At 36.0% G+C, this 22,685-nt stretch overlaps 2 protein-coding genes across 10 annotated transcripts in view; both read left to right on the top strand.

Moving 5' to 3' along the window:
- Positions 1 to 5,567: 5,567 nt before the first annotated feature.
- Positions 5,568 to 9,277, top strand: osr2 (odd-skipped related transciption factor 2). 2 transcript variants are annotated; one of them, XM_083530479.1, is made up of 4 exons: positions 5,568 to 5,802; positions 7,121 to 7,780; positions 8,080 to 8,179; positions 8,553 to 9,277. In XM_083530479.1, the coding sequence occupies exons 2-4, from the start codon at positions 7,146 to 7,148 to the stop codon at positions 8,730 to 8,732; spliced, it is 915 nt and encodes a 304-aa protein (XP_083386605.1). In that variant the 5' UTR covers positions 5,568 to 5,802; positions 7,121 to 7,145; the 3' UTR covers positions 8,733 to 9,277. The 2 variants fall into 2 exon arrangements, with proteins under 2 accessions (XP_083386605.1, XP_083386606.1); XM_083530480.1 differs by having other exon boundaries at positions 8,635 to 9,275.
- A 9,821-nt stretch (positions 9,278 to 19,098) lies between these two features.
- vps13b (vacuolar protein sorting 13 homolog B) overlaps positions 19,099 to 22,685 on the top strand; it is a 104,756-nt gene continuing 101,169 nt past the window's right edge. For all 8 annotated transcript variants that reach the window (XM_083529775.1, XM_083529770.1, XM_083529772.1 and 5 more), the window contains exons 1-2: positions 19,099 to 19,240; positions 21,164 to 21,328. In XM_083529775.1, coding sequence (XP_083385901.1) covers positions 21,182 to 21,328 — 147 coding nt within the window. In that variant the 5' untranslated portion in view covers positions 19,099 to 19,240; positions 21,164 to 21,181. The remainder of the gene's footprint in view (positions 19,241 to 21,163; positions 21,329 to 22,685) is intronic.

The raw sequence follows: 22,685 nt of genomic DNA, 5'->3' as shown, positions 1-22,685 counted from the left end.
CCCCTCTATCATGGACATTTACACCACACACACACACACACACACACACACACACACACACACACACACACACACACACACACACACACACACACACACACACACACAGTCAGCTGTGTGTTACTGAACTGCTACAAACCTAAACTCACACACTCAATACTCCATACACATCTATATCTTCAGTGCCACCCAATTTACATTATAACTATATTATAACTGTTTACATGCTGTTTTTGCACAACATTTTGCGTTTATGTTTACAAGTACACACTAGGTTTTTTGTTCTCTTTTTACGCATTGTACTGTATAACACATTATACACTAGGTGTTATTTTGTGTAGTGTATCTGTCCTGCACTGTCTATTGTCTTGCATTGTTTGCACTTGGTTGCTCACGAAGCACTTTATATGACTAGGAGCCTTACTTTAGTCCTTAGCTCTGTGTTCTGTATGTAGCTCTGTGTTGTTTAATGTAACACCAGGTTTCTGAAGAAACGTTGTCTCATTTCACTGTGTATTGTGTCAGGTATACAGTATAAGGTTGAAATGACAATAAAGACTTCTTGACTTGACTTGCCACTGCCTATTACAAGTACCATGAAGCAGGGCTGAAAAGCATGATGGCAACAACTGTGGTGAACCCCAGCAAGTTGGGAGTACTCAAGCAGGATACACATTAGGCCTTTGTGGATTTGGGTGTTTCAATATTTGAGTATCAATGCATGATTCAAGATGAGGCCTTGAAAAGGTAAAGGTGAGGTGCACATCCATACACCTGAATATCCACATAAATACTGTCATGAATATACTGATGGTCGGAAAGTCGAAGTTGGGATGACTAGATATACCTTTTGGTTGTTGGTACCAAAAGATCCAGGAACTGGAATATTTGACATTTTGATTTTGTTGCAACCAAATTTCTGTGCTTAACTTTGTGTAATGCACTTGTAATGTGACCTCTATATACACTATATAAGCATATTAACCCATGACCATTGTATCTATATCTGGTGTTTCCCCAAACTGTTGCCACATAAATTGAACTAAGTGTACTGTAGAACTATTATTTATCTTTACTGGAACTAAAGGGCCTAAACATGTTTCAGCAAGTGCACAAGCACAACCATGAAGTCATGATTTTCTGAAATTGAAATAAGAACTCTCATAGCCTGCACAGAGTCCTGACATAAACCGCACTGAATACCTTTGGTATAATTTGACCATTCACACACCAGAACTTCCCATAAGTGCACAAACTCACTAAAATCTAGTGAAAGCCTTAACAGTAGAGTGAAAGCTGGTACAGTAGCAAATGGTGAAGAAACTCTGTCTTAAACTTAAGCAGGGTTAGATTTAAGAACCATGATAATGGATTTTGCCTGCAATTACTATAAATAGTCTGTTACAATGGCTTAGGAATACAGTTGCCATGAAAACATTTTCTTGTATCCATCAGTAAGCAGTTGGAACTATAATGAATGGACATTCGATGTCACTCAGATGAGGATGGGTTCCCTTTTGTGTCAGGTTCATCTCAAGTTTTTTTCCTTATACCATCTTGGGGTTTTTTTTCATGCCATTGTTTTCACTGGCTGGATCATCATGGATAAATTTATAATGTTAAATAAACTTACATTTAAAACAGGCTGATTAAAAAAAATAAAAAAATGATATGCTTTATGCTTTGCTGCAATACTTAAGAGGTTATTGATGCTGCTTAGACCCCAAATGGCAGCCAACCCCCAAAACTCTGTCAACAGGAAGGATGATGTTGAACACGTCATACGTTTCTCATGTCTTAAGAATAACGAAAAACACCTTCCGATGCAACTTGTAAAAGCAAGGATTTTTTTTGCCTAAATACTCAGAACTATTTACTTCAGATAAATAATCTGTGACATTCAGGACGCTATGCTCTATTGCTGGTGCTATTCTGCTAAAGAGATAATGGGACATGTTTATATTCGGTCACATTCAGAAAATTTTGTAAAAACTGTCCATAAGAACTCTACACACGCTACACACTTTACACTAATTAATGCATGATGGAAAGTAAGGAAAACATTTTAATACAATAGTTTATAAATAATGCATTAAATGTAACTAAGATTCTTTTAGGAAATATTATACAGTAAGTATTTCACAGATCAGAGTTTATGCTTATGAACTGTTCATGTTCCACACAGCTTTCATGTGCACTTATGCCCACATGCGTCTGCAGTGCATGCTGCTTTGTGCTTGAGTGAACAATTTAGCTGAGCATCATAATCAGCTACAGCTATAGATGAAACGAGAATGTATAGCACGATGAGTTATGAGGTAGATTTTAATTTGTTTAATAAATATTATTCTAGACTCGGACACAGTCACAACAATGTATTAAAATGTAGTTTAAGCACAATAAACCTAGTCAATTATATCAATTAGCACATTGCAAGACAGAATGAAGAAATCATATCTGGAGCACTTCTTTATCATTGAAACTTTACGTGAAATGTCATGCCGAGGGGAGAAGAAGATGAAAGCAGCCCCCCATGCGGCAGCAAGATGAGAGTAAGTGAGGGGGAGTATAACCACAGCAGGGCAGATCAACCCACCGCCATCATGGACGACATCCTGTCTCACCATGCGCTTGTCGCTTTCTCTGTCTCTGAAACTGGAAAAGCAGTTCTTTACTTTTCCTGAAGCAGAACCCACCTCAGCAGTCAGAATACACTCTCTAACCCTCTGTTGTTATTCTGCTAAAGGTAACTACACATTTATCTCGAAATCAAAGGTTTCTTTTGTGTCTTTTTATGCAGTATATAAGTGAAATAGTATGTAGTTCGGTACATAATATCTAAGCTAAATATCTGAATAGACCAACATGGCGTATCACTCTTTTTAAATAGTAATAACAGAAATAATATAGACTCACTGTTCTCTGAGTCCCAGGAGGAATTGAGATAATGAGAGTTAAAATGTCGGGACTGGAGGATCAACCGTTTAGACACGTGTGTGTACGCAGCTGCTAAGGGAATCAGCAGTGTCTGTTTGGGTGGCGGAGATCAGATTGTCACTGGCTGATTGTTCGGGGCAGCCATTACAGATCAAGTGTGGCTGCTACTCATTCTCAGCGCTTCTCACTTTTGAGAAATCAGATAGTGTGTGTGTGTGTGTGTGTGTGTGTGTGTGTGTGTGTGTGTGTGTGTGTGTGTGTGTGTGTGTGTGTGTGATTAACATTGTCTATACTAAGAAATAACCTTGTCTGGACAGACAAAATACCATTCACTGTGAGCTGCAATCACCATGTTAGAGGACATCTGAAGGTTTATACCAGACAGGACAACAAAATAGTACGGGTCACACGTCAACATATTTTGTTTGTATGTATTTACCAAGACAATTACAGAAATTAATTGTGTCAATTACTTCCATAGTTTAACACAAAAGAGAATTAAGTAAACTAGTTGCAGTAGCCTTTTTTAATTGTAGTTGTGCAGGGTAATACTGGTGTTGTTATATATCTTCGTGTTTGTGTTTGATAGAAGGTATGATAAAAAAAAAAAGAAAAGAAAAATTGGATTTTCCACAGCTGGGTACAATTATTACTACGGTCTTCAAAATTTCAAACAATTTTGACTGATTGTTTAAGCGTAAGTGTTGTTTTTATATCTAATACACACACATCTGATTTTTTTAATCACATAAAAATCACAAGATTAGACAATGTTAGACTAAAGAACAAAAAACATTATAGTTTTTCTATTTTGGCATTGTTTTTAAAAATGTATTTGTCTTTGTTTTTCCAGCTGTGTGCCATTCGAAACAATGTAGTGCAACCTCTTTTGCAGGTGATAATATTTAGACAATATACTTAGTATTATTTGACAATATTTGACAATATACTCCGTGGTTCTTTGTAGATTTAAAGGTAGTGAAGTGTCTAAAATAAGTAATTCGACAGATAACATTGAGGCCAAACACCATAAACTTACTGGCACATAAATAATATGCCAATATATAAAAATTACCTCAGACTCCATGGGCATGCAAAATATTGTCCAGTTATCCCAGTGAAATATCACTTAGTTACTAAACAAAATGTGTTCAAAATAATGTTGATATAGCATATCAATAAAATAGAAATATAGTTATAGACTATAAAAACAAAGGCAAGTTTTTTTTTCTTGTATCTTCAACACAGAACTGAACTAAAACACTCACACACACACACACACACACACACACACACACACACACACACACACACACACACACAACTGTGTGACTGACCTGTACAGGCCGGACTCAACACACAATCGTACTCACTTCACACATCCATGTCTTCAGCACCACTCATATTATATCATCTCCTTAAATAAAACTGTTTACATTCTGTTTTTGCAAATCTTTTTGACTGCTGCTATTGTTTTTTTTGCATAAACAATTTTGTTTACATTTTGTTTAATGACTTGTACACTCCTGTACTCAATTCTCTTTACAGTAGGTTTACTGGCCGCGCTATTTTGTATTTTGTGTTTTGTGTATTTGTCCTACACTCTCTTGTGTTGTCTTTGCATTGTCTGTCTTGCACTGTTTGCACCAGGTTGCACACAATGCACTTTATGTGGCAGGACACTTACTAGTATTTAGTTATGTGTTTTCTGTTTTGTAGCTTTATGTTTTAAATGTAGCACCAGGGTTCCTGGAGGAACGTTGTTTCATTTTACTGTGCGCTGCGTCAGCAATATATATGGTTGAAATGACAATCAAAGCTTCTTGATGACCCTTCACACCCTGGACACAACATCTTCCAGCTCCTCCCTTCTGGCAGGCGCTACAGAACTTTGTTTACTAAAACTGCCAGACACAGGAACAGTTTCTTTCCCCAAGCAAACACCTTCACTAACAACTGACCATAATTATATTCCCTGCTCATATCTATCTAAATACCGCACAGAACTGTCAGTCATCACATTATCTGTATATGTTGCACACACTATGGCTGCTATATACTGTACAAAGTTTTATAGTAAACTCTCTAATCATACCTGGCACACAATACTGTCATTTGCACTACCATGCACTCTTACACTTTATGTACATTACTGATATGTATCCAAATTTATTACCCACACTGTCTATACTGTCTCATATTGTCTGTATTGTTTTGTATTGTCTTGTATAGTCTGTTTTTGTCTTGTCTTGTCTGTTTTGTCATGTATAGGTTTTATTTATGTCTGTACTTTTAAGAGTCACAAACAGCTGGAACCAAATTCCTTGTGTGTGTCAACATGCTTGGCCAATAAACCTGATTCTGATTCTGATTGACCTGACTTAATAATAGGCTATCCCATTTAACTAAATGAACTCTATCCCCACAGATAAACTGCTTAAAGATGGAAGGTGTGTGTTCATCTGTGCAACGTCCAGTCTCAGTCGCTATCTAAACACAAATAAACAGAGAAGTAGGAGCTGCTGGAGGGACCGAGGGCGTGTCGGGGGGCGTGTCGGGGGCGGGCTGAGAGCTGTGAAGCGTGGAGCCATGAAACGTGCTGGACTTGTTGCGCTTTTATTCACTTTTTACCAAACTCGCAATATAGCAAAGAGCTCACACGTTTCTCCATGTAACACTACATAAAGAGCCACCTTTTGTCTTTGGTGTTAATATAGCGAAAGTTGATGTGTTATTGGATTAGTAAAAATGGGTTATTAGTGCGGATTACACATAAGATTTTTAGACTTTGTATTGCTCTGAACACTATGGATTACTGAGAAAGGCCACTCACCGAGAGCGACGTTTGGCTTTCATATCTGCTGGGTAAGAACATGAATTATACTGTTGGGCATCAGTTTATTGCCCCTTCACATTTATGGGTATGTGATCACAAATCCAGTCTTTCGTTTTTAATTATTGGCTAACAAAAGACAAGCAACCAAAGAGTGTTATTTTCATTTGAACATTATTCAGCATTAACTAACCGATAAATCACCTGTATTATTGGCAAGCCTTATAATAGAGAAAAAACAGTGTGATGTCGCAAACATATGCATAAAATAATTTAGATTTAGACCAGCACAAAAAGCAAATCATATAAAGTGCGAAACTCTTAGGACTAGATAGATAAAAAAAATCCTAGATAGAAATACAGTAGTTATCCATATTTATGAAATAGGTCATTATGTAATAAACATTTTAATATGCTATACACATGGATGACACTGAAGACGTTAAATAAACGTTTCCTTACACAAAACTTCAATGATTTTTTAAATAAATCGTTTCTTCCATTCATTATTGGTTGTAGCGCGCGCGGAGTGTGTGCCATGTAAAAGACTATAAAATCAAAACAGTATGGAGATTAATTATAAAGTAATTTCGATCGGTCGATTGAATTAATTTAAGCCTGTCTATGACTTGTCTAGCAGTCAGCAGCACTGTCGGAGCCATGCTATTATATAATTCAATAAATACAGCCAAAACAGAATATATATATATATATATATATATATATATATATATATATATATATATATATATATATATATATATATATATATATATATATATATATATATAGCCTGAAATTATTAGACTACATTATCATTTGTTTTATTTTGGAAATCAATACATTATTTGATGAAGCCTGAAAAATATTCCCTGCTCAATACCTAATGTATTGAATAGATTTATCATAAAGCAGTAAGAAATGATGTCATTATACTGGTAAAGCAATGTGAAACTGACCAAAGTTTTCCAGTGAATGTACATACAACGAAAAAATAAAATTAAAAAATGCAACACATTCTTCTTACTTTGAGGCGATCATTTCTGGTTCAGTGCTGTTACTGTATATTCACTGTTTTATCAGCTCTCGGATTGAGTCTGCTTCCAGCAGGTCAGATCAGACTTGAGAATGGATTTATAGGACCTTATTGAACAGTATTATCTTATGGATTCGATCGTGATTGTGAGAAATGAATGAATCTAGGAGTTATTTTAAGAAACAATTTTTTACGAGAAAATATCTAAGTACAAATGACCTCTAAAACACCAAGGTTCTAAATATCAGACATGTAAGTATCGAGCGCGCGCGCGTGAGGCTAATCTAAATATTTTTCATGATTATTTTTAACAGGACTTTTTGGACATTCGTTTGTAAAATGGGGAGTAAGACTCTACCGGCCCCCATCCCACTGCATCCGTCCCTCCACCTTTCCAACTACTCTTTCTTGCAGGCAGCAATAAGACCAGCTTTGCCTCAAACTCCCGACCACCTTCACGGCCTCTACGGCCTCAGGACGGTGCAGACAATGCAAATGAACCACTGGACTTTGGGCTACACTCACATGCAGGGACTCCGATCAACCATGTCAGCTGCTCAGGGCCTCACGGATCTTCGATTCTCGCTTCCTGTGTTACCTTTCACTGCACAGTTCTTCCATCCTAAACAAGGAATGATAACACACGTAATTCCAGCCCTACACAAAGACAGACCCCGGTTTGACTTCGCTAATCTTGCCATTGCGGCTACACAAGAGGACGAGTTTAGATCCGATAACATGAAGCTCACCGGCCAGAAATCCGAATTAAACAAACTGTCACCAAATAGAAAACCCCAACGAGGGAGGCTTCCGTCAAAGACCAAAAAGGAGTTCATTTGCAGATTTTGCGGAAGAAACTTTACAAAGTCCTACAATCTACTTATCCATGAACGCACGCACACGGACGAGAGGCCTTACACCTGCGACATCTGCCAGAAGGCTTTCAGAAGACAGGACCACCTCCGTGATCACCGGTACGCAACAAAATAAATCTTTGTCTCGACCAAGGAAATCAATTAATTATGCTGGTTATACCTTTCTCATATTTTAATAGCTAAACAAGCTCAACAATTTATATATTACGTTTATTTGTGGAAGAGTTACAGCAATTCTTGTTTTATTGTTGTACACATTTGGTACAGTCCGAATGTTTGGCCTGGACTGAAGTCGGAGCAAATTTACATCTGTTGTAATTCTTTATTATTTGATTTGAAGTAAATCACTGATCTGGTGACAGTCAGATATTTTGACGTGATTTGGTTTCTGCTTGCAGATATATTCACTCCAAGGAGAAACCTTTCAAATGTCAAGAGTGTGGAAAGGGATTTTGTCAATCACGGACTTTGGCAGTTCATAAAACATTACATATGCAGGTGAGATATTGCCGATGTCTTTATACCATTCTGTTACAATCTTCCCATGTGCTTTATACACGATATCACTCAGCTCAATAATAAAACATAACGTAATACACATGCAGATGATGTTTTCTTATCACACACTTGCATCATTTGAAACACTATTATAAAAAGCTATTAAAATGCTCAGGTCTTGTTGGTCACGACTGTGAAATGTTTCTTTATACATTTGGGCATTTTATTATACAGATAATTGTTTCTGAGTCACTTTGGTATACTTATAAAGACGTATGCTATATTTTATAGACTGCTTATGTACTGTATTTTAATCAAGCACTTAATTAAAACCCTAAGCGAATAATACTTTGCTTGCTTCAAATCTAAACAGGAGTCTCCTCACAAATGCCCCACATGCGGAAGAACCTTTAATCAAAGAAGTAATCTGAAAACTCACCTTCTCACCCATACAGACATCAAGCCCTATTCCTGTGAGCGCTGCGGAAAGGTGTTTCGGCGCAACTGTGACCTGCGACGCCATAGTTTGACCCACACGCTTCACTGGGACTAACAGCTCAAAAGCACACATATCCCGGGGCACATAACGGAATATACCACCAGATATTTGTGGACAATTTTTTTGCTCGAGACTCAAAGAAATTATTATTATTTTCTGTCATGCAGAATTTTTTACTACCAAAACGGCCACTGAAGGTGAATGATTATATAAACCTTGTTATTAAATGTGGATGTTTGTTGAAAGGAGTGATAGAAATACAATTAGAAGAGAAGCCGGTGATCGATTTCATTGCAAAAGGATTATTAAAGTATTTCACGTCTTTGTTTTTTTTTTTTGTTTGTTTGTTTTGTTGGTGAAATCTTGGAAGAGGATTGTGCATGCTTACATATGCTTACAGATAAAATCAGTGCAAGAGAAGTAACCCGTTGTTCTAAACAGTTATGCATTAATAAACAAACCAAAAATGTATGCATTACTTGTACAGGAGGTAAAAGCAACGAATTGAATTTAAAAAGCATAACACATTAACTCTTGGTGATGCCATTTTATTTTATTTTATTTTATTTTATTTTATTTTATTTTATTTTATTTTATTTTATTTTATTTATTTTATTTTATTTTATTTTATTTTATTTTATTTTATTTTAAGCGAGACTCCCTCGTCCTCACGTGGTGAAATCAGTGTGTGAACAGTCCAATCCAAATCAGCGCCTCTGCTGGTCTGAATACAAAACCTCCATATGCATGTACAGTGCACGTGCTTTGTAATTAAAAACGCCGTTATGACAAAATCTCGAAGTTTTGTTATAGACTACAAATGGTTTCTATTAAAGTTGTTTCTAGAAATGTGTGTGTTTTCTTTAATATCATTTACATTTATAACCCATATAATTCACTTGAAAATGCAACCAGTGTACCCTAAAATAAAATTATTTAATCGGTTTGTTTGGTGTGCGTTTCAGAAGCGCGTTTTTGTTCCCAAATCCGACATTAAACCCAATACAAGCGTGATTTTCATCTTCTTCACTCTAAGAGAAAATGCTCAGAAATGAACCTTATAAGGCTCCTGGAGAATCCTTTTTGAACCTGCCCTAAAACATCCTTACATATTATTATTATTATTATTATTATTATTATTATTATTATTATTATTATTATTATTATTATTATCGTGTTAAATAATAATAATAATAATACAAATTGCCGAATACAAATGGGAATGCAAATACGAATTATACATTTGGAAATGATATGATGTTGGAAATGATGGATGATGAGTTGTTATTCTAGATTTTAAATACATTCTTTCAAAAAGTTGATTCAGTTACTATAGAATAATGTTTAACAAATGTGTGCAAACCCTGTTATCAACACAAGGTACCGAAACTTAGCCAGGTCGTTTCATATTCGTATCATATGCCATTTTGTTCTGAATCACCAGGAAATATGACACAGTGGTTTTGCCCTTGACATCTTATAATCAACTCATAATCAACATCTCAGCTGGAGTTGCCTAATGACATAAACAAATACATTATTATTGCATCTTAGTAACCAGCCAACTGTTATGCCATTATGCCATTACATAACCACACATTTTTCTGAAGGAAAAACAATCATCAGTGCCAGTTGGTGAAGGCAAAGACCTACACAGAACTCTCATCGGAGCTGCTGGGGTCGCATATGTGATCCGTTCTACTGTTAGAAATAGGAATAAACTGATTTGTTTCAAGGAGCAGACGACATGTGCACCATTGAAATTTCAGTTCGCAACATATATAAGCAACATGTGTTTACCTCGGTTTGAGAACAACTCAAATAAACAAAAACAAATGAAAATGAATGTAAAAACCATTTAGGAACATTTTACACTACAGAATTCAGCTGCATTTACAGCTGTTATTGTTCATGTAACGTTTTAGTCTGGAACGAGTAAGAATCCTTGTGTTACACATGTCAAAAAAGGCGATTTGAAATTGTAAATCTTAAGCAAAGCATTTATATTACATTATGATCTCTATAATTAAAATAAAAAGTAAAATACAGTCCAGTGGTAAAATACTCTTTAATCATTAAAACCTTTTTATTTTATGTAGCGTATTCAGTAATATGGTGCTTATGTTTATATTACGGACATTAGCTTTGTGTGTAAAAGAAAATCAGTAAAAACTGTTTATTTTAGTAACGTTTAATTTCAAGACATTAAATCAATTACAATTCGATAACAATTAGAAGGCTGTGTGTTTCGATGAGCAGGATTAAAGATAGATATTACAGTATCATTAAAAGCTACTTCTGCCATAAAACTATTTCTGTTATTTGTAAAAATAAAAATAAATATTGCGGTTAAGTGTTTGTATATATATCAAGGAGGAATCAAGGTTTAAAGCTGGAATTTAAAAAAAAATAATTCTAGATAATATTTCAATATAAACTATAATTAGATGGTAAAATGGTACCCCGATTATCACAGTTATTATAGAATAACAGTGAATGTAAATTAGCCTATTTGACTGATTAGTATGTAAAGTATCACAAGAAGTTACCGCTGAATTACTTGTTAATATAACTGTAAGTCAGTATAAAGAAAAGTTCATGATCATTCTATTAAAGCACAGAAATACATTCCACTATGGCAAGTGCTCAACAGCAGTTTGTATTTCAACTGCGCTGATAATCCACCACACTGCTGTTCCTGTCTAGACAGAATGTTAGTCTATTTAAAACACACTTTATATCAAGATATATTTGTCAGCATAAAGCATCACTTATAAAACACATGCTGTATCAGAGCCAGACTTTGTACGATTTATAAATTTAACACGATTTCAACGACATTTCGATGTCATATATCGGATCTTTTTTTTTTAATTATTATTATTATTTTTTTTAACAAACGGAATGTTTATTATCATAGGAAATATTAAAGATTTTTGGCTATAAAAAAAATATGAAATTAATTAATAATTAGTAATTAATTTTCATTTTTAGTGGTTCTGGTAAAAAAAATATGCTAATATATTTCGCATAGATTTCCAAAAAATAGAAGGCGGTATCAAAACTGTAATTAAAACAATTACTTTAATTAATTGTGAAATTTTTTTTTACACAAATCTAGTGTGCAAATAAAACAAATAGAGAAGAACTACTATAAAAATTTTTCCTGACGAGTTAATTTACGTCTCTTTCGGAAGCAGTTACCCTCGGTAGGCGTTCATAATCGAATATTTCTACATATTTCTTTCTTTCTACCTTTCGATGTAAAATAATAAACCCATTACTGAAAAATGTACAATAACGGTCATAATCTAGATCCCCCATATTTGTCCATTGTTCTTGATTAGCCCATAAACTCAACAATAAAAGGTGTAGAAATTAAATTGTGATTACCACCACTGTATTACAGTAAATAAATCTAAACTGAAAATGAATGAAAAAAGTCTACTTGTCTAATCTAAAATCTAATCCCACTTGGATCCCCATAGGGCTTTACCCTGATATGGTGATCCCCAGATGTGCAAAATAATAACCACCGAATAATATAAATTTTGCAGTGTTATAGCTCTTAATAGTCGTAGTAGGAGTTAATTAAATTGGATTGACGATTTGACAAGTCATAAAATAAAACTAAAGGAGAATATTTGCGAAGGATATAAAACATATCCTTCGCAAATAACAGGTCCCTTTTGATCAGTAAGTCATATCCAACCACAGAACAGTTGAATTCAGTATTTTTGTTTGTTGTAACGTTCTGTTTAAATGTTAGTGCATGTTTTGAAATATTTAAACCACATCGCACCAAATTACAGAGATTACATTTTTCATTTTGTTGCATAAGAACATTGCCTGAAACTGATAATTTTGTGTTGCACTGTTGCTGCAAGATTCATTGGATAGACAGCAATGAATATGCAGATGTACAGATGTTCCTTAAGACAGTGAGTGTATATATACAGCACTGGTCAAAAGCTGGGACATGACTCCTCCTTCAGTGGTTCTTCTTAATTTTTATTTTCAACATTGTACATTAATACTGAAGACATACAAACAATAAACAAACATTCATGGACTTCTTCAAAGTAGCCACTTCTTGCTTTGATGACAGCTTTGAACATTTTTGGCATTCTCCCAGCCCTATGAAGTCACCTGAATGGTTTTTCAACCATCTTAAGGATTTCCCAAAGGTGTTGAGTGCTTGTTGGCTGCTTTTCCTGCACTTGCCAGTCAAATTGGTCCCAAACCATCTGAACTGGATTTAGACCAGGTGAATGTGTAGGCCAGGTCATCTGATTCAGAAAAAAAGCCCTTAAATAACTTAAAGATGTGTTTGGGGACATTGTCCTGTTAAAATAATAAAAAATGGTCTCAAGTGTAAACCAGATGGTTTGGCAGGTCGCTGCATAATTCTGTGCTAGTCATGCTGGTTAAGTGTTCCCCCTTAATTTTGATTTGATCACCAACAGTGTCACCAGCAAAGACCCCTCCTACCCCCACCCCATCACACCTCCTCCACCATGCTTCACAGTGGGAAACACATTTAGGAACCGGTGTTCACGAGTTTGCCAGGCTGTCAAAGATGCTAGATGATCTGAAGTGGTAATGCATGATTTATGTTTTATGTACTGAAGGACAGCTTACATACCTGACCTGGCCCCCAGGTCAATACTAAAAAAAAACACTGCTGTATAATAAGAAATTGGCAGTTTCGTGGTGCAGGAAAAGTTTTTTTCTCACTGCAGGATGGAGTTACTCTTCTTTTTTTTCCTCTTCACTAATTAGTATAGTATTATGTTCCATGAAATGTCAAACCTACTCATTCATGATAATCTAAAATGTCACCTTTGTTGTGGATTATATGAAGATTACTGATTTCCATAGCCAATCATAACCAATCTCATTATTATTAATAATGACTATGATGATTACTTAATGAGCTTTGAGCTTCTTTAATTGCAGTGTTTAAAATACAGTCATAAGCAATTATCCTTTGTTTCTAGGTTTTAATTTATTTGGGCCTACATACGTCTTAATGGGACAAGGTCTGAATTTAGGATGCCAGTATGCTGATGTAAAAAGGATCAGTGTCCTGTAAATGTGCATGAAATAATTTCAGCCCAGAATTTCAGCAGGACACACATTTGTTTAAAAAAACTCTGGCATAAAGTAGAGTTTCTTTTTATCTAAATAACTGTAAGTTTGCTAGGTCTGGCGGCTGCAAAAGAAACTCAGTTGTGTTTCCATATTCTTTTTCTTAGAAAAGGGGCCCAGCCATTAGGGCCACACAAGCCAGTGCACTCTTAGTCCCGGTCCCAAGCCCAGATAAATGGTGAGGGTTGCGTTATGAAGGGCATCCAGCGTAAAACATGGCAAATCACATATGCGGATCAGGAATCAGAAATTCATACCGGATCAGTCGAGGCCTGGGTTACCAACGACCGCCACAGGTAATGTTAGCCAACGGGGTACTTCTGTTGGCTTAAAGAGGAGAAGGAGAGAAGGAAGACATCTACAGAGACAGCAGGAAAAGGAGAAGTGTAGGAGAGTGGAGGTGAGTAAAGGGAGAAAGTTAGCTGATATGATGGAAAGGAGAAAGGTATGTTGTGTGTTCAGGAGACCAAGTGGAAAGGGAGTAAGGCCAGGAACATTGGAGGGGGTTTAAACTGTTCTTTCATGGTGTGGATGAAAAGATGGAAATGGTGTAGGGGTGATTCTGAAGGAAGAGTACAGTAAGAGTGTAGTGGAGGTGAAGAGAGTTTCTGATAGGGTGATGAACGTGGAGCTGGAAGTTAAAGGGGTGATGATAAATGTCATGAGTGCTTATGCTCCACAAGTGGGTTGTGAGATGGAGAAGAAGGAACAATTCTGGAGTGAGTTACATGAAATGGTAGAAGGTGTACCTAAGAATGAACGATTGGTGATTGTGGCAGATTTCAATGGGCATGTAGGTGAAGGGAACAGAGGTGATGAGGAACTGATGGGTAGGTATGGCCTTAAGGAGAGGAATGTGGAAAGGCAGATGGTGGTAAATTTTGCTAAAAGGATGGAAATGGCAGTGGTAAACACTTATTTTAAGAAGGAGGATCATAGGGTGACGTACAAGAGTGGAGGAAGGTGCACACAGGTGCATAATGTTCTATGTAGGAGATGCAACCTGAAGGAGATTGGAGACTGTAAGGTGTTGGCAGGGGACAGTGTAGCAAGACAGCATCGGATGGTGGTCTGTAGGATGGTTTTGGAGGTGAAGAAGAGAAGGAGAGTGAGGACTAAAAGAAGAATAAGATGGTGGAAACTGAAGGAGGAAAACTGTAGTGTGAGATTCAGGGAAGAGGTCAGACAGGAGCTCGGTGGTGTTGAAGAGGTGCTGGATGATTGGGCAACTACTGCAGGAGTGATGAGGGAGGCAGCTAGAAAAGTACTTGGTGTGACATCTGAAAATAAAAAGGTAGACAAGGAGACGTGGTGGTGGAATAAGAAAGTGCAGGAGAGCATAAGGAGAAAGAAGTTGGAGAAAGGGGATTTGGATCGACACCGTGATGAGAAAAGTAGGCAGGAGTACAAGGAGATGCAGCAGCAGGTAAAGAGGGATGTGGCAAAAGCCAAGGAAAAGACATATGAGGAGCTGTATGAGAAGTTTGACACTAAAGAAGGACGAAATGATTTGTACCAATTGGCCAGGCAGAGGGACCAAACTGGGAAGAATGTAAGCAATAAAGGATGGAGATGGAAATGTGTTGACTAGCGAGGAGAGTGTGTTAAGAAGATGGAGGGAGTATTTTGCATTTTTGTATTTTTGTATACAGCAGTGAAGTGTGCAGTAGGAACAGCAGACTGGTTCAAAGATCAGCTCTGAGTAGAGAGCAAGTTGAGAAGAGCCTGAAGAGGTGGAGGTATGCCCTGGAGAGAAGGGGAATAAAAGTCAGTAGGAGTAAGACAAAGTACATGTGTGTGAATGAGAAGGAGGGCAGTGGAGTGGTGTGGTTGCAGGGAGAAGAGGTGGTGAAGGTTTCAGAGTTTAAGTACCTGTGGTCAACAGTGCAAGGAGGTGGAGCTGGAGGTAGCAGAACTGAAGATGCTGAGATTTTCATTGGGAGTGATAAAGATCAACAGGATTAAAAACGAGTTTAATAGAGTGGACACACATGTAGGACATTTTGTAGAAAAAGTTAGAGGCACAATTAAGATGGCTTGGACATGTGCAGAGGAGGGACATGGGGTATATCGGTAGAAGGATGCTGAGGATGAAGTCACCAGGAAGGAGGAAAAGTGGAAGGCCATTAAGGAGGGATATGGATATGGGGAGGGAAGACATGCAGGTAGTTGGTTTGAAAGAGGCAGATGTAAAGGACAGAGTGGTATGGAGCTGCATCCTAACCACTAGACCACCAGGGGACTATTGAACATTAATTGACTACAGGTCAGTAACATGACTGAGTATAAAAATACCTTTTCTGAAGTAAAACTGGGCAGAGATTCACCAATCTGCAAAAAAAAATGTGTCTTAAAAATTGTCAAACAGATTTAGAATAATGCTCCTCAACATTAAATGGCAGACTTTAAATATCTCATAATCTACATTTCATAATATCATCAAAAGATTTCAAGAATCTTGAAAAATATTTGTTTCTGCTGTTCTGTGGACCATCCAGTTTGTTATCAGTGCTTAATTTAAAAGCCTGCATCTCTGATGGTATAGGAGTCATTAGGGCCTATGGAATGGGAAACTTTCAGGTCTGGAAATGAATATCCAGGTTTTAGAGCAAAAATACTTCTATCCAAATGCTTCTATAAGAACTTTTAGGGAAGGACTTGCATATTTCAGCAAGCCAATGCTCTACTGCATACTCCATCTATTACAAGAGCATAACTTGTAGTAAAAGACTCCAAGTGCTGAACTGACATGCCTGCAGTCCAGAGCTTTCACCAATTGAGAACAGTACATTTTCTCAGTTTTAACACTTGTATATTTAATATATGTTTTCTATGCTCTGTTCTAAATATGTGAACATAGAAGGTTTGCAGATCATATCATTCAGTTTTTATTTACATTTTACACATTATCCTAAATTTTTTGGAATAAGTGTCGCAAACAATGCATGCAACACAGTAATGAAAAAGAGAACTAGATTTAATACAGGGTGACATATGTAGGATTTACAAACCTTACATACAAATATGTGCAGGTTGAAGGCGGTTCATAGAAATTGTCGAATTGTTGCAATGTAATAAAGAATAAATAAGAAATGAATGTAAAATGTATTGTACATATTGCAGCTGAATGTGTTCACATGAATTGTACATATTGTATTTAGTTTGATTATCTGTAGCAATCAAATGAATTCAGTGTTTATGAGGTAAATGGTCTGGCAGGAAAAACTTCTCATGTCATAAAGTTTATTTTTCATACCAGAACCTGAACAAATATCCATTTAATGAAAACAATGACAGATGTATCAGTTTTCCAACTCTAAACAGTTTTTTCAACTCATAAACATCAACACTCATGTATTAGTGCTAGTGTAAAGTAATATTTCCTGGTGGCTGGTGGTGATAGAATGATAGTCTACAATCTTACAATACAGTACACAAGATTTACAATGCTAATTATAGTGTTAATAGCAATAACAAACACAAACACACTTACTTACACACTTAAGGGCAGATATGGAGATATATTAACGGTTGACCAATGTTTAATAAAGGGTCAGCAACATGGTGCACATGGGCCTTTTTCTAACAATAGCTGTTTCCTACCTTGTTAAATTATTGTTGATCATTATTGTGGGAAATCATTAACATGATTAGTGTCTTCACACAGATGAATATCATTAATTATTAATAATAACATATCATTTAAGATAAATTGAGCAAATTTGTTATTTCAGAAGTGTGTATCAAACTGGTAGCCCTTCACATTAATCGGTACCCAAGAAGTAGCTCTCAGTTTCAAAAAGGTTGGTGACCCCTGGTTTAGTTTTTCAAGCCAATAATGAACAAATTCCTTAAACAGATTCCTGTTGCATTTCCTTTGAACACAGTAAACAGCAAATTACACAGCACTTATAAATCTTTCATCACTGAAACATTTTTTTAGCAAAAGAAGAGATCCTTCGTCATTTTTCCTGCAGTCCCACCACTTGGTCATTGGATTTAATACCCCCCACGATTCTCCAGACCCTTCCTCCCTTCAAAACTATTATCATTAATGACCCCATATCATCTGGTCATGTTCCTACTACATTTAATGGAGCAAGGGAATATTCCCATAATAAACCCACTGATCACTCAGACATTAGCAACTCCCAATTCGTATAATTTCTCTCTTCTTTTTTCCCCTTAAATCCTTGAATGCACTGTCCACAAGCAACTCTCTATTTCTAGTCAATAATCTGTCTCTTATTTATAATAGAACAATGTTCAAGATCCCAGCTATCAAAAACTAATAAACTGTTAATAATAGAGCAATTTACAGTAAAAATTAGTGATTAGTGGATTAATGTACAATAAATTAGTATTGTGCAATGCAAATTTAAGTGACTACTTCTTATATATCAGCAGTTTTTAAACTAAAGACAATTTTTATATATTTAAACATGTCAAGCTTCTTGTCCTTTTAAATTAAATTGAATTATGATTACAGCAATACTTGATTTTTCGATTGCACGAAAGCAGCAATAAAGGCTTTCCCTCGTCAAAAGAAGCCTGTTAATTTTCTTAATGAGATACAAATTCTAAATATAAAATCTATAGGGATGTGTACTTGCAGTTTGTATCACAACTACTGTGCGGTAAAAGAAATATAGTGATTATATATAAGGAAATGTGTGATTCTTGTGCCCCAAAGAAATTAATTTTTCAAAGAAGCTTGTCATCTGTTTGTAAGTTATACCCCAGTTAGTTTTCTGTAGTTTGTGTAGTTTTTTGTTTCGTGTTACTTTTTGATAATTTGTTTTTTTATTTTATGTAGCACTTTAGTCCTGGGGTACTGTGATACTGTACTGTATGTGGTTGGAATGACAAAAAAAGCTTACTTGACTATACACACTCAATGTTTCACCTCATCTTATATATATACAAACATTAATTTATATTTATCTGTTGGATTAAAAAAAAACTGACAAAAAAAGAACTAATTTTTTTAAAAACTAATAATTGGTCTGGATGAGTTGTGATGGTATTTTTATTCTTCTCATATTTATGAATTTGATCTTTGCTATTAGCGCCCTCTTCATGAAAGTTCGGCAAAACATTTATGTATCAATACACTTAGAACAGATTTTCTCCTCTTTCCCATAATGTAATCATGTGCTCTTTAAAACTGGTATGTTATCTTTTCCCTGCACTATTATATGCGTATGTTTGTTCTGTATATTTACTCCATGCAAATAAAACGAGTAACTGTTTCAGATGTAGGTCATGCGATCCTGTTGGGTAAGGAAGTGATGTCATTTTTGGGCGGAAGTTATGATTGAGTATACGGAAGTGGCTAATATTTGGAGTGTAAAATTGGGCAAAGACAATGAATACAAGTTGAACCATCACACTGATTTCATCCAGGAAAGGTAAAGCTGTATTTCTGTACTTATTATATTAGATCGGATCGGATGCAGGGACTCGTTTTGTTATTGTGTGCTTCAGTGTGTGTTGGTTGTTAGCTGTGTACCCAGACAAGCGTACATGCAACCTGGGGGACTGAGTTCTGGTTTCAGAGTTCGATTCATCCTGAGCATAAATACTCCTAAATTACAGACACTGATCACATGGACGTGTGTGTCGATCCTAGTCCAGAATCCCGTTTGTTTTTTGAACTAGTTAGTTTGGACGTTTATTTATAAACTTGCTTGCTGAGAGTTGTCCTGGTTGCGTATGAAGTAGAAAGATTTATATTCGAATTACGATGACTAGCGAGTACAGACTTACACACTTACAGCACGACATATACACCTCCTGTTCTGGTCTTCTGTCATACCTGGTTTCTCTCATCGGACTTGGATATACATAATAATATATAATAATACATAATGACATATCCAGGATGTATGTCTGGATACAGAGGTGTGATCTTTAATCACCAATAAAGAGTTAATGGATTAGACTATAAGAACATTTAGAATAAACTGTCTTTGTTTTTGTCCCTCTCTGTCTTCATGTCTCTCGCTCTGTCTTTCTATTTCTCTTTCTCTCTCTTTCTCTGTCTTTTTGTCACTCTCTGTTTCTTTCTCTTTCTTTGCCTTTCTCTTTTGCCTTACTCTCTCTCTCTCTCTCTCTCTCTCTCTCTCTCTCTCTCTCTCTCTCTCTCTCGCTCTGTTTCTCTGTCTGTCTGTTTCTCTCTTGCTGAAACATATTAAGTCTAAACCCTTTCTGCAAACAGAAGGGGACGTGTACGTGCAGTCAGTGTGACAACTGCTTGTTTATATATGTATTGTATATATAATATAATTTTGTGCAAAATATAATTTTATGTATATAAAATGTATTAAATGTGTTTCTTCACTGGAGCTAACCTGCTTCATCATGATAATATGACTTTCCACAAAGTAGAACCCAAGAAAGGCATGGTCTACAAATGCTGGCCCACTCCCAGATTAAACATGCTCCTGGGGTAGCAGTGATCCTGTCCCTTACTTCTTTCCAGACCTGCCTGATTGATTCCAATTGATTGCTTCAAGTGCTGCCATGGAGAGATAAAATAAAAAAATCAAGAAGATGGATTTGTACTGTAGTCAATGTAAACTCTCTGCCACAATGTTCTAGGACCCTAAGCAGTTTTTGCATTCAAGCTAGTGAACAGTTAATAACCAACAATGATGGAATTATAATTAAAGAGACATTCAGTGTCACACAGATGAGGATAGATTCTTTTTTCAGTCTGTTTTTTCCTTAAGGTTTCCCCCTCACATCATCTCAGGGAGTTTTTCCTTGCTGCCCTCTCTACTGGCTTGCTTATTAGGGATAAAATTATAATGAATAAATTTGGCTGTTAATAAAAAAAAAATCTGTAAATCTGCTTTGTGATAATGTCCATTGTGAAAAGCACTATACAAGTAAAACTTTATTAAATTGACCTCGCTTATACTCTTGAATAGACAGCTGTGTAAATACAGATGGACAGCTAAATGCATTCTGCTGCCTCAAGTGTTTTATTCATGTTGTAGAGATATGCAGGCATGATTTAATGCCTCTTAGGCCTATTAATCAAAGACCTGTCCAGATATGAACAGCAGCTGATTGTATGTGTTTTTTTTGCAGCATACTCAGTGTCTGTGCTGTTTTTCTGCAGAACATTTGATCAACAACAAAATTCCCTGCTGATAAAAAGACGTTTGAATGATCTAATATAACTAATGTAACGAAGTCCGTAAATATTGCTGAGTTGGAATACAAATTATAGTACACCACCGTATCCAGTTACCTTCTACAGGAAATAAGTTAGTTCATGTCCCAGCCATGTCCAACTTTGTCTCTACCATGATTTCTCTGTTCAGGGCTCAGAGATTGTCAAGATGCTGGAGTCATATGTCACTCCACTCTTGATGAGCTATGTGAACCGCTACATTAAGAACCTGAAGCCTTCTGATCTGCAGCTCTCGCTTTGGGGGGGTGATGTGGTGCTCAGCAAGTTGGATCTCAAACTGGATGTTCTGGAGCAGGTAAAATAATCTTTTATTTTATTTTTTTGACATTGTAGAGAAAATGTAAGCTTTTATTATTTTATTATGACACCTATATCAGTCTGTATCAATGTACATGCAGCTATTGTCTTGATAATATATTTAACCTGCTAAAAGTGGCCACTGCTATCAGGGAATATATTTGCCTTGAATAGGCGTACTTGGTCTGCAATGGAATTTAGGTAGGTGGTACGTGCCAAAGTAGTATCCCCATGTATACCAGGACTTAAACATTGCCCTGAGCATTACACTGCTTGTGCTGTTTTGCCTTCTACCCATAGTGCATTGTATTGCCATTTCTTATGCAGGTAGGTGATGTACACTCACCAGACCACATTCATATGATATCTAATCTAATCTAATCTAATCTAATCTAATCTATCTATCTATCTATCTATCTATCTATCTATCTATCTATCTATCTATCTATCTATCTATCTATCTATCTATCTATCTATCTATCTATCTATCATTAATTAATTAATTAATTAATTAATTAATTAATTAATTAATTAAACCGTGATTCCTGATGCTTCAAGGTTCTCAGTAGACGGGTCAAACATAGACATTTTCACTAGTCTGCAGCTACCCAATGTTCTGACACTTTGCTAACATTGTTAGCAATAGCAATTTTAGCATTGCATTCTAAACTTTTTCTGTGGGATTGGCCCAGAAAGGCACAGTCTTTGCTTCCCATTTGCATCAGGGAGCACAGGGCAGCAATGACACTAACCCAGCTTTCTAGTTGTCCCTCCTTGGACCACTTATTTGGAGGTACAACGCCCAACAAGACTATTGTTTAGAAGAATTTCTGACCCAGTTGTCTAGTCATTACAAGGTAGCCCTTATACTAGTTGCTTAGTTTAACACTTGCAGTTTTGGAAGCTTTTTTCCTGCTTCCATCATATCAACTTTGTGAACTGACTTGCTAACTAATATATTCCACCTCTTATACAGTTATATTGTAAAATCCTCTATGTTTTGCTCTTATTTGAACAGTGGATAGTAATATACATTTACCCTTGCCATATGTTTGTTGTTGTGATGTCACTGACAGGTTTGGTTTAGGTTTGAGATCATGGTTCACATACATCATCTCTTGACCAAGTTTTCTTTATATTTATTCAATGTTTTATTATTCTAGTATTGTGGTATGTATATTCTATGAATGACTATGAAAGATCTTAGTGAATGATAATGTACATTTAGAATACATTTTGTAAAAATGTTATTTCTTTTAGTTTGCCTTTAATAAAAATGCACAGAATTGATAATGACCACGATTGAAAGTAATTAAGATGTTTCTAGAACTCTTTAGCTGTGTTCTGGCCAGATT

Source organism: Silurus aristotelis (assembly GCF_946808225.1).
Source record: "Silurus aristotelis genome assembly, chromosome: 25".
In the NCBI taxonomy this organism is placed as follows: Eukaryota; Metazoa; Chordata; class Actinopteri; order Siluriformes; family Siluridae; genus Silurus; species Silurus aristotelis.
This window is presented reverse-complemented; position numbering and strand designations above follow the sequence as displayed.

Bases quoted from the DNA above. Each gene is read 5' to 3' on its own strand.
- osr2 (XM_083530479.1), top strand. From the start codon at position 7,146: ATGGGGAGTAAGACTCTACCGGCCCCCATCCCACTGCATCCGTCCCTC. The intron at 7,781-8,079 runs GTACGCAACAAA...TTCTGCTTGCAG, and splicing joins GACCACCTCCGTGATCACCG to ATATATTCACTCCAAGGAGA. The intron at 8,180-8,552 runs GTGAGATATTGC...AAATCTAAACAG, and splicing joins ATAAAACATTACATATGCAG to GAGTCTCCTCACAAATGCCC.